Source organism: Erithacus rubecula (assembly GCF_903797595.1).
Source record: "Erithacus rubecula genome assembly, chromosome: 16".
In the NCBI taxonomy this organism is placed as follows: Eukaryota; Metazoa; Chordata; class Aves; order Passeriformes; family Muscicapidae; genus Erithacus; species Erithacus rubecula.
The window spans coordinates 5,902,885-5,915,912 of NC_136668.1; the positions used below are offsets into that span (position 1 = coordinate 5,902,885).

Below are 13,028 nucleotides of genomic sequence, written 5' to 3' on the forward strand. Positions count from 1 at the left end.
ACACTGGGCTCCCTGACATTTAAAACTCCTCTTTAGCACAGCCCTAATCCAAGCCCATTTTCCTGGACTCACTGTTCTGCTACAAGAATGATAAAAAATAGAAAGCTTTTACCATTTCAAAAGAAAGACAGTAAAAAATACCTTGAGACACTGCTTTTTATAACACCCCCCCCTCCTGCCCCCAGCTGCTCCCCCATCATTTTAACAATTTTTTTAAACATTTTTTCCTTTATCAAGCCAGCTCTGCAGCCCTGGTGCTTGGGGAACATCACCAAAGACTCTTTTCTTCACATGCAGCAGCACCTCTGCCTTTAGATGTTTTTTTTTTACACCAGCCTGCTCCAGCTGGACACAACCTGTGACTGTGTGTCCATCACTGCTATAGCCATGCTGGGACAGGGTAATTCTCACAGGGTTCCCAAATGGCACCCACTGTAATTTATATTGAGCCCTCAGGCTGCATATTTCAGAGCTGGTATCCAAAAGGAATTCATGCCCTGGCTCAGTTCTATCCCCTCAACTCTGCATTTTGTCCTGAGGGAAGCTTTCCAAGCTGCTGTTAAAGACAGCATTAATCTGGAAACTTTCATATGGTCTAGCACTTGCTGTGTCCCTGTTATGATATCTCCAGAGTTATTATTTTTGCCATGACATTGGGACACTTTTGGAATAACCTGGAAGAATATGAGGCCATGTTAAAGGTCAAGCCATGAAAACAGAGACCATTCCATGTCAGTTTTTCCCTATACAAATTCTAAATATAAATTGGAAAGGGCTGGGGAGCATGGGACAATTTTTATTTCTTGTGCCCAAAAGTCTCCAAGATCCCTCACAAACACGCTTTATAAAGTGGAAGAACACTGAGACAGTACAATAAACCTGCAAAGTGATAACCATAGAAACAGCCAGCCCTGCTGCTGTGTCACAGTCACCAGGCAGGTGTTGGCACAGCTCAATGGCACCCTGAGGCAGAGGCTCATCCTCCTGCTCAGGCAGGTGAGCACCCCTGCTCACTGCCATGGCCACTGCTGGGACCCAGGAGGGACAGACTTGGCTGCCAAACACAGGCTGAAAATGGGAATCAGTGTGTTTGAGCTCACTGCTTAAAGAACTTTAACTATGAACTTGGTTCAGCCTGCATTACACCCTCACAGTTATTGCTGGAGAAATTTTAATGCATTTCCAACAGAAGTTGGCTCCAGGTTGTGCTGTGTTTTTCTCAGCAAGTCACTTGTCTGTGTCTGGAAGCGACAGTCACCTGCTCCCATGGACCACCCTGGGCCCAGGATTCTTACATTCAAAGAATGTCTAGGTGTGAGTGAAAAGTCAGCTTCTCCTGCCATTTATCTAAATAATCAGTACTCCTGGCTCACAACAGCAGTCTGTTAGAGTACCAAGCTTTGTGCTCCTGCTGAGCTGGAGGGCTGGACTGGATGAACACTCCAAACCAGAATTATTTTATGACTCAGTGATAACTTCAGTGCTCACAGAAATCAGAAAGTGCTACAGAAGGTAGACTCCTGATACTGTGTCTTTTACAGCAAAACAATAGATATTGCCTAACCTGACAGATGCAAGTTTTTGGTAAAGCTTTAAATCCCAGTATTTGTACAATTCCTGTAAGCACTCCAGCCAGTCATCCCTTGATATCAGCTCATGGAAAGGAGAAACCCTGGATCTTTCTGCACTGAGTGGGTGCATAAATCAAAACACCTGTGCTTGTTATGACAGCTTGTCAGAGGTGAACTAAACTCTGAAAGCAAACTTTGTTATTTGAAATGAAGTCAGACAACTAACAGTGAATTACAGCTAGGGAAGTTAGATTTTCTGAAACAGAATACCATCTATTGTTCCTTATATATCACACAATGAAAGTAAAACTTATGATAACATGACAAAAGGGAAGGGACCATCGAGTCCAACTCCTGGCCCTTCTCAGGATGCCCCAGCAATCACATCACATGCCTGAGAGCATTGAATCAGGGCAAGATCTGAAAACAGAACATTAGTATGTTGCAAGACTTTGTAGAAAAGGGCTTCTTTTCAGATCTCCTTTAGCTGTTTCTGCTACTCAATTTAAAAACAAATCCACACCATTTATGCTGTGCTTCCAATATTTAACACAGTGGGGATCAGTTTTCAGCTACTGGTGTGGTAACACAATGCTACTCTAATGGCTCTGAAATGCTTCTGAGAGTGGCTGCAGGTTGTCCCAGGAAATCCCAACCCAACCCAGTCAGTGGCTGTTATTTCCTCATTCGTGCTGATTCCCACAAAGCCAAGGGTGCATTAGAGTCTGGGTGTGCCTGAAAATGGGTTTCTGTTCTGGAACTTGTAAGAGCCCCCAACAGCTCTGGAAATACAGAGCTCAAAGACTTTACACATATTTCACACTACTTTACAGCAAAAGGCTAGGACAGACTGGCTTCATTAATCAAAACCCAAAGACTTGTTTTCTCTCTTAAAAGGCTTTTATAAATTATTTTAATTTTAAATACAAGCTGTCAAATCCTCCCATTATGTTTTTTCATTTTCTGATATTTGTGTTCAACCACCGTGCCTGAGTGCCATAGTTTGTCATATTTACTTTTGACAGAAGCGATGGAACAGAAAACTAAAACTAAGCAAAACATTTCAATTCCATCCCTAAACTCTACCAGTAATTTTTCCCATGTACATCTTGCTCCAAAACAGCCTCTAAGTCCTCTGACAAAAACCTGCAGGGTCCCTTTGGTGCTGCACAGAGCTGAATACAAGCTATTCAAATGGATAGTAACAGCCAGATGTAACGTGAGGAGAAAGGTTTGCACCACAAATATTAATGAAGTTGTCACTTACAAGTTTTTCACATCAATGATTCCTCGAAAGGCCTTTCTAGGGATTCCTTTTATTTGGTTTTCACTCAGGTCTCTGAAAAAAAGAACAGAAAAAAAAAATACATTTTGTTAACAAAGAAAACACATTTCTCAAATCTGCATGAAACCTCTACATGCTTGGAAAAATAGATATTGGTGGATTTGTTACACCACACAGTATTTTCAATTTTGTTTCTCTAGAGGTCTGTGGAATGAGCTGAAAAGACTCTCCAACCAAAACCACCAGAATCCCAGATACAAATGAGAGCATTCCGAGAAAACATCACTCAAATGTGATCATGATGCTGGCACCATGCCATGATTCACTGTCAGAGTACCTGCAGCCAAATCTCATGCCTTGGAATCACAACCCTGTAGTGTAAATGTAATTTTCTCAGCATGCTTCTATTTGTTTACTGACTACAAAAATACTTGGCTACCCCTGCTCAGATTATAGCTTCTTATTTGAAATTAATATTCAGGAAAAACATGACAATCATTCTCCTGTGAGCTTTTTAAGTTTACACTGAAAAGATCTTAATTTACTGCATTAAATCCCACTGCATTATGCATCAATGGGAAAAACTGAATTTTTAACATCGTTTAAAAACAAACAACAAAAAAAACTAAACAATCAACAGTGATTTAAAAAGTCTTTCTAGTACTTAGAGTGCATTAAAAAATGGTTTGATCTGCATGGTGAGTGCAGGTAACATTTTCCTGTTAACCCAGCCTGTATTTGGGTGCTTTTCCCCTTGATGAACTATAAATAGTTCCAGTGCAGTGGAGGCAGGAAGGAGAGCATCAGGAATGGGTAGGAGATGGACATGAAATCAGAAAGTTGGTGTGTTTTCATGCTAAGAAAAAACACCATTTACCCCAAATTGTTTGCTGGTGCCCCCTCAGCACAGAGAAGGGGGAGAGATTTCAGTTTAGTTTAGGGGAGAAAGGGTGGGACAAGACAGGAATGGAAGAAGAAGGGAAGGCAGAGGAGTGAGAAAGAAAAATGTAAGAAATGAGCAAATGGAGGAAAGGGAAGGCTCAGTGATGAGCAAAGGACAAATAAAGGTGATCCTGCAGAGAACTGCTCAGTGCATTGTTTGGGGTGAGAGTGTCCCAAGGCTCTGTCCCATCTTCTGAAAGAAACTCTGGCTCTCTAATGATGATTAGGAGGGGCTGGCAGCCCTCTGTACTCACCCCCAGACACCCTTTTCTGTAAGTACATTTAGTGTTCAGCAAGCTCCTTTCTAGCCTGCACCAAATTGGTTTTATCAAATGAGAGGCCAGAAATCAGAGCCTGTCACAAAGCCCACATTGACACTGCAGGTCAAGGCGTGCCACGCAGGGCTTTCTTCTGCTTTCCATCAGGCAGATAAGAAAATAAGGGGACTATGTCCTTGTCACGAGACTAATTCAATTTATACCAGTCATGCAGTCTACACCAAATTCTCAAAGTAGCCACAATTGTCCATTCAGACTATCACAAACAAAAATGTGCTGCTGGATACAAGTCTCTTTTTCAAGTCAGATTAAAATTCTTTGTGACCTTCACAATTTGTTTAACACTGATCCACACTCTGACCCCTCCTTCACCTTCCCTTTATTTTGCCAGCAACAAAATATTAGTTCTTTAAAGACAGACCTTCAACCCAGACAAACGATCAGGCAACCCGGACAGAGGAGAGACAAAGTAAAGGGTATTTCAGACCCAGAAGGAGGAAGTCTCAGGCTGTCACTTTGGTGTGACAGTGAGACACAGCAGAGCTGTGGTAAAAGTGTGACAAAATGGCTTAGCAAGGCAAAAATGAGTAAGATCTGAAAGGAAGACACACGCAAAGCAGAACAAAAAGGGCTTGAAAAGTGGAATTGTATGGTCAAATAAAACCACACTTAATCCACCATCTCAAGTTGCATTTGTCTGGTATTTCATTGTGAATTTCAAGTCATGTGTAAAAGTAAATCAGGTTTTCAAGCGATGTTTCATAACATCATTGTGTTCTACAAGGGCTAATTTGTATATTTGATCTCTGCTTTGTCTTTATGCTCAACTTTTAACCTGCAGCTAGGCAAAACCAGGGAACTCCAGGAAGTTCATCTGTTTTCCATGAAAACCTTCTTGTAAAGTGTATTATTTTTATTTTCTATAAAGCACTCTCCTCTAGCTAACAATCCTGCCTCTTTCAATCTCCTGGATCGTGGACTGATTCCATAAATCTCTCTAGTGGGCTGAAGAACTGACAGCCTGCATGGCATTAGTGACACAGCATGGGAGAAAAGTCACCAATCTTTCTTTTTCTGTAACTGCCTTCTCACAATTGCAATCATCCTGTTTTGAGATGGTCAAGAAGAGTGTTTCTCACTGCTTCCTGACATTGTGCCAGAGTTTTATTAAGCATCTTTCATAAGCAAGCAAACCTCAGCCTGTGAACTTCACAAAATTTTCTCTAAGGTAGAAAAAGACTGCAGCAAGAAACTTGTCTACTGAGTTTACTTTAAAGTTCCAGCTTTTTATTCCCTGCTCCTCATAGCAGACATAATGGGAAGCATACAGCAATAGTATGCAAAATAAATATTAGTTATTAATAGTAACTGTAGAAATCCAGATAAATTAATGTGAGACCAAAACAAAAAGCAGACAGAAAAATATGTCAGAATTCAAGAAAAATACACAGCAAATCTGGAAAAAAAAAAAAAAAAGGGTGATAATTACTAATAGATTTCCTATTTCTTAGGCTGGAGTTTCAAGCCCCCCATTTTTGTAATGGAAGGCAAGTTCCTGGGGGGAACATGATGTATCCTGAAGGGGAAATCTGAAAAATCCCAGACCTAGGGAATAATAGATTTCCAAAACCCCTCACCCTAAGAGGCAGAGTTAGAGAGCTGAAATCACTTGACCTGAGACAAAGCAGAATGTGCCAGTCCATCAGCAGCACCCTCCTTGCAAGAGCTGCTATGTGGAGAAAGCACCAACAAAGCCAAAGCACACTCATCTGCATCCTGATTAAACACACCTGTTGAGCTAAGAAACATTTCTAGATTGAATTATCCTTCCTATTTTGATAAATACAGGCAAGTTCTGTGCGGTTTCACCTGGCACACAGCTTTCCAGCAGGGCACAGAGCACACCCTGCAGCCTGCCCCAGCCTGGACAGGCAGCAGCTCACAGAGGAGCTCAGGGAGAACAGCAAAAGGCTCATCCAACAGCTTCCACAGCAAACAACCCCCAGAGGAAACAGCATCCTCATTTTTGAGCTGGGGGAACAGAGCCACAGATGTTCAAGAACTTGCACTGCCACTTTGCACAGAGGAGAGAGGCAGGAGCTGACAAAACCCAGCAGCTGTGGCTCACAGCACATGTTGGTCCAACCCAGACTCCAGCAAGAGCTGGCACAAGCCAATACCTTCCTTAGTTTTTATTTTAATTTAGCTAAAATGCTTTGGACACAGATGAACTCCCTCTGCAAGTCTAATATTGTTTTCCTGATCTTCAAATGTGAATTGCAAGTGCCTCACTGATAAAGGGATTGGAAAGGGAAAGAAAGCCCATCTAAAAGTGCTGACGTTTCCTAAGTGCCTCTGCAGTCTTTGCCGTAGTGCTGGTTTAGCTCTCTGCTCTAACGCTGCCTATTGCATCCTAAGTGGAAATTCGACTATCTAACAGAGCAATAGAATACATTAAGACTTTTTTATTACTATTATTTTGCCAGTAAGAGAATATAAATAATTTAATTGGAACACAGACCTTACGAACACCCATAGAATGAATCTTCATTTGAACTACAGATCTAAAACATTAAAACAACTACTTAAACACAACTTGCAAAGTAACAAAGGTACTGAAAATAACATATATTCTATGAAAAAAAAAATCAGCACTGATTGCATTATGCTTAGGTTTGCTCTCTTTTTAAGCACAAAAACCCCCCCACCCTTTGAGGATTTACCAGTTATTTTCCAAACCTTTTTTAATACAGAGATTTGCAAATTTAAAAAGACTGTTTTTACACAACCGCCTGAAAAACAGCTTGATTAAGAAGTATTTAATGTGGTTGAACACTAATCTTTAATTATTTCTCTCACTCAAATGGGCTGGGAGATCACCATTCTGCATTATCCAATAAAGAACTCAGCTTGCCTTTAATGTCTGAAGAGTTTAATACAAAGAACGAGTCACCCAGAGCAAATTCTTCACAGCCAAACCTTCCCAGTATGTTGATTCCATAGTAAAACTGCAAACTCACAGATTTAGCCATTAACACATGGAACCAATGCTTTAGCTAAAATGAAGGAAAAGCCCAGCCTAACAAACCTGATTCCTTTCTTCATGAGTCTTTCAGCATATCCACAATTCAGTTATTGGAATAAGTCAGGGGAACTCACACACAGCTCTCTGTAGCAGCTGCTACAAAACCATAAAACACTGGTTCCTTTGGCTGGGTATGAGACTTGAGTGCAAAATAAGATTGCTTCCTATCCTCTCCTCCTGCCACAATAATACTGGGAAGTTAATACTGTTCACCTGCTTTGCAAAACAAAATCAATGGAAGATATGACTCCTGATACTGAGAAAGGGCCAGCTGCCAGCAATGCCAAGACATTAGCACTGTGCCCACCAGCTTTGCTCTGGATACAGAATGTGCAGCTGAGAGAAATGAGAATTAATTCATCCCTGTTGGTAGCTTGTTTACATTCTTTTACAAATTAGGATTCCTGGGTTTAAAACATTTCAATCCAATGCACTGATCAAAATTAAGTAAAATAAAATGTTCCTGAGGTTTTGCACTTTTAAAGTTTAGTGCCTATTCTTCAATCTAACTTTTCTTTACAACTGGACAAAAACTAGGCTGAACTGCTCCACTAAAGGTCACATACTTAACACAATCTGATCACTGCAATTTGTCTCATTAGAATTAGCTTTAATTTGTACAACATGTTACACATAAACTCTATCCTGCAATGTTTTACTGAATTAAGTAACACAATTAAGGAGTTAAAGAATAACAGATGGGGAAAATGAGAGAGTATAATCCAAAGATAATAGGTGTCTCTAAGTAACATGTAATAAAAGATAAGAAAGTCAATAAAGTGAGGAATGATACAAGTCAGCTTTGTCATAGAACAAAAGTGAGGGAAGATAACTCCTACACTCAGAGAAGAGACAGGGCAAGAGGACCAATGCTCTCTAGAGGAAAAGTCTGCAAGAGGAAAAGAAGTAGAAAAACCAAGGAAATCCTGAGGGGGAAAAAAGAGTTTACTCAATTATATCTGTAAAAATTCCAGCAGAGAATATTGTGCATTTAATTTACAGCAAGGAACAAAAGGATTTTTTCCTGCATTTTCCTGATTTTTTTTTCTTAATTAAAACTAATATTTAGCATTTTCAACCACTAAGTATTATTCTTACCTAGGAGCTATTGTTCTAGTATTTCCAAAACTGTTCAGTATTAGAGTCTGTCCTGTTCTACAGACAGATTTAAAAATAACTAAGTTAACTGTTAAGGACAATTCAGAGACTTTGAGCCTTGTAAATATGAAAGATAAATTCAAGATTTTTATCATGTTCCAGGTGAGGAATGAATTGCCAGAATCAGGTCCCTCCAACAGTAATTAGAACTGCTTAGTAGCAATTAGCTGAGGTAATTCTGGTAGTCTCATCAGCACCTGTGCCCTCAGTACAGGAATGGCTTCTCCTCTCAGCAGGGTCAGGGTAAAAATGGTATTTACTGAGAGCAGCACTTGTAGCTCTCTGTCTGAAGGAAAAATGGAAAAGTATTGTTGCTGATGGGCTACAAGGCAGAGTTTAACAACAGCAGTGTTGTAAAGCATTACTCTGTGAAAACTTGGTGCCACTGCTGATTTTCTAAAAGGAAAAAAGAATCCCTTCCTCCTCCTAGTGCACGAAAAGTAAAGAGGGTGACAAGCATCTGAGTTCTGCAAAACAAGAGCAGGTGCTGCAGATGTTGTGCACCCTAAACAAGGTGACTGTGTTTTTACTAAACACAATGCAGCTGGCTCTCAGTTCGTGCTCTGGGAGGCTGTAGGGGAAATGCCGGTTTGGTTTGGTTTTGTTTGTTTTGAGAAGGGAATTTAGCTCAAAAAATCCAATTAAAGCAGTGCTCAATGGTTTCACACAGTCACGCACTGCTGCACAAGCACTGCTGCTAAGCCTCCAGAAGATAAACACCAGGGTTTCTCTGTTGATCCAGTTGCACTGATAGATGTTCACTCTGCACTTCTGGATTTCAGCACTAGCCCAGAGCCCCACGCAGCCTCATTAACCCCAACCTCACACACCTTCCTTCTGGAGAGCAGGATGCTGAGCAGAGCCAGAGCCTAAGGACTGGGGAGGGGTGCTCACTGAGGAATCAGAGGGAAAAGATCTCAGCAGAAGATGATTATTTTATCATCATCTTCCACCTTCTCCAAGGACAATTTCAAAACCATCTGTTAATAAAGATCCTTCAAGGGATCCAAGCTGCACGGACTTGTGCAGTTTCATGACTTCTGTCCTGACACAACCACAGGGATCACACAGCACATGCTGAAGTCTTTATTTTAAAAGACTAAAGAATACTCATTTGTGATTTCTTAATTCTTCATTAGAGGTTTTGAAAATTCTTTGTTGCTTAAAAAACAAAAAAAATTAAAACACAAACTTCACCTTGTTTCACTGAGATACAGCACATGTCAGCTGATGTACCAGGTACACAGAAAAAAATGTATCACAATATCTCTGAGAATATGAGTAAATATTTTTATATAATTTTAAATAAACTATAAGAATAATCAGTGCCAATGTACAATCAAAGGCAACATTTGTCTTTATGACTTTTACAGTTCTCCCTCCTCTTGCCATTTCCAAAATGCTGAGCAAATAGTGATCAGACAGCATTTAGGAGACTCTTATTTTAAAACCACCCATCTTGAGACTGATCATGAGCTTTCATTTTAGAAAGCAGCATCTGTTTTGTCTTTTGGAACATACACACAAAAGTAAAACCTTTCCTCCAAGTATTTATGCTCAACTTTGGATATGTCAGGGAGTAGGAACTGGAAAGTAACATCCAGTGGACTCAGAGGAAACTCTTGAAGAAAATCAGCCCATTAGAAATAGGATAGGGTTCCTGACTAATAAATGACAATAAGATGTCTTTGTTAGCAGCACTTAATGTAGGATTTTAGTGCTTTAGAAAATGCTATCGATATAATTAATCCTTCCTTTTGATAGGGGAGACAAAGGAACACAATGAGAGGCAGCGTGTGACTGAAGGTGCTCCAGCAGAGTGTGGGAAGAGACAGAAAATCCCTTCCCAGTCAGTCCCACAGATCAGGAATTCCACTTGATTCCACAGGAATCCATCTGCTGAGCCTTCCCGTATGTGGGGAGTGTTCTGCCAGCAGAGACACAGCTCTGACACCACGCTGCACACAGATCCACTTTGATAGGAAAACCTTTCCTCTGGAATTCTCCAGCACCACTGAACCTCTGGATAGCTGACAAAGCAAAGGCTCCCAGGGCCATGATGCTCCCACTCAAGTCCAAATCCTCCAACTGCACTGGAAGTGAGATTAGGACACAGAGGCACTGATGTGATTTACTGGGGACACCACACACTTTGGAGAGGGAGGAATGAAGCCCTGACATCAGAATAAATAAATTATTCTCCTCATCATTTTCTATTTTTGTCAATATTTTCTTGCTGCTAAAGTAATGTGAATTCAAAAGCTCTCTCACTGCTTACTAATGCTAATACTTTCTAAAATAGAAATGCAGCTATATGGAGGTACCTTTATTTTAAACTAATTTTAAAAATCACTGGTTTTATACTGTTGACCTGTTTTGGGGGTTATACTTCTGTCTGTTGAGCTGTACTGGAAAGAAATCCTATGCATTTGCAAATTCTAAACATCACTGGGCAATATCACCCTCTGATCTCCCCAGAGAGACAGGAGCCTCCACAGCCCTGCCTGACCACTAAACAAAGAGATATTTGCATTTTATTGGTTATATATTTTTTAATTATGGTGAGGTTTTATTTTAGAGGATAAACATGTGAAATCATAAAGAATAAAACATGCACGGTTTTTGGATAACTGATCAACATCTGGAGAAAGACTCTCTTTTGACTGATCTATCTTAACCTAACTCTGCCTTTGTTAATAATGAAGATTTTTTACACTTTACTAATATATTAATAAGGAAAAATCCCTCCAGTTAATATTTAATTCACTTAATCATTACATTGTAGAATGAAAACAATAATCACAATAGTATTTCTTTAATTCAGATCCTGTACTTAGCTAAGAAAATAAGATTTTTCCTAGGTTTAAGTAGCAATTACACGTGTAAAGATCTAGGTCTTATCTTTTCATTGAGTTCTCCTGAAAGAGGCCAATTGCAAAATTTGTTTGTATGATCACTACAGACATTCCTGTGGCTATAAAAAAAGTAATAAAAATGATAGAGATTCTGTGGATAGTAAAGCCAACTTGAATTTCCTTTCATTCCAGTGAGGTAGAAATGAGTAGTAAAGTATTTGAAAGCACTGCAGTGAGAAAAACAAAATTCTGTTTATAACAGATTTATAACAGGCCTGGTTTTCAGAGGGCCTTTATCCTGTTCTGTGGTAAAATGTGCACCCATGCAAGAGGAGCACACTGGTACTTTAGCTGTACTCAAAGCTTTAAAACTAACTTATAATATTGGACCAGCATTATCTATTCCACTGATATTCAGCAGACTGCAGGAACAGGTACTGAAGCCCAAGACAAAAGACAGAGGAGTTCCATGCATCTTTTCCAGTTTTTTACAATATTTTAGTTTCTCTTTTCCTTCCACAGCTTCACCTTTCTGTATCTTCCCTGCTATGGATCATTTAGCCCTGCGAGTCCCAGTGAGACACTGCAGATGTAAGAAGATCCACTTCAGACTGGTTTGTAGCCATAATTCATTTTTCTGTGTGGATGTGACATCTAGATTTATTAGACCAAGAAGTAATACCACAAAGTGATTCACTTAAGTGGGGATGTTCATGCAAGTGTTTAAGTAATAGCAGCTCTCTGTGTTATGGGAGGATCCACAAACCCAGCAGCTCTTCAAGGACTCCAGAGCAGATCACCCTGACCATTACTGCTGCAGGACACCCTTACAAACCCTCATTCTCCTACTTTATCCTCACCAAAAAAAAGATTCACTGGAACATAACCAAATAACTTCTTCATTTTCAATGAATATTCACCTAGGTAAAGCACCTTCAAGAATCCCACTCCATGCACAGGAAGTTTATCATTCAATAATGCCATGACATTAGTGCTTTAAGTAGAGAAAATCAAACTCAAGTATCCTAGTAGAATAAACATGCTAATGTGACACAAATCTAAACCAAAATTAGCTTTCAGCTAAAGTGCACACAAAATGGTGAATTCTTCCAAAAGAGAAGTTAAACTTGCAATCATTCTGCTCAGCTTACTGAGGGTTATTTGAATGTTTCAGTGAATCAAAGACCTAAACCTTTACTGAAAACTCAGTTAAAATTGACATAGCTCATGAGAATTAACAATGTTCCTAGGACTTCATTGCCACTTTTAAACCAGTCCAGCCTGAACAAGCTAAGCTGCAAGCTGAATTAATTTCCTTGCACTGCACAACAAAATCCTCCAGATTCTACTTTGAAAACAGATTCTTTTTTTTTCTTTTTTTTTTCTTTTTTTTTTTAATTATATTTTTTTATCCTGAAACACCCAGAAATACTCATAGGGAGACTTGGGTGTGCAAGAATGGTTTACAGCAACTCCCAAAAGTGCTTGTGGTGGTTTGTGAGCTCTGTTCCCAAAGCTGCTGAGGGAACAAGGGCACTCCCCTGATTCATCAGCAGATGCCTCGTTCCAGAGCTCCACAGGGTTCATCTGCATAAAGCCACTTCCAGAAATGAACTCGGCTTTCCTCCGACTCCCTGTCAAGCATCTTGCTGAATTTCAGATTGACAATGTCAGCTCACAAAATTGAATTAAATGTAAAAAAGCTGACCTGGGAAGAGGGAGGAGTGGCTCCTGCACAACAGACTCCAATGTGTCCACACTTTGCTGTTTCATTGTTGAGGCACTCTCAAATCAAAGAACATCAAATTCCAGCATGATTTGATTTCATCACTGCTGGGAATGATGATGACTTGC

The 13,028-nt window shown here is 39.9% G+C and overlaps 1 protein-coding gene across 5 annotated transcripts in view; it reads right to left on the minus strand.

The window, feature by feature from the left end:
• SLIT3 (slit guidance ligand 3) overlaps positions 1–13,028 on the minus strand; it is a 463,958-nt gene that overhangs the window by 227,222 nt on the left and 223,708 nt on the right. For 4 of the 5 annotated variants that reach the window (XM_079319922.1, XM_079319923.1, XM_079319921.1 and 1 more), the window contains one exon: positions 2,839–2,910. In XM_079319922.1, the coding sequence (XP_079176048.1) occupies positions 2,839–2,910 (72 nt within the window). Of the gene's footprint in view, positions 1–2,838; positions 2,911–7,164; positions 7,197–13,028 lie in introns of those variants that run through there. The other variant, XM_079319924.1, reaches the window with a different exon arrangement.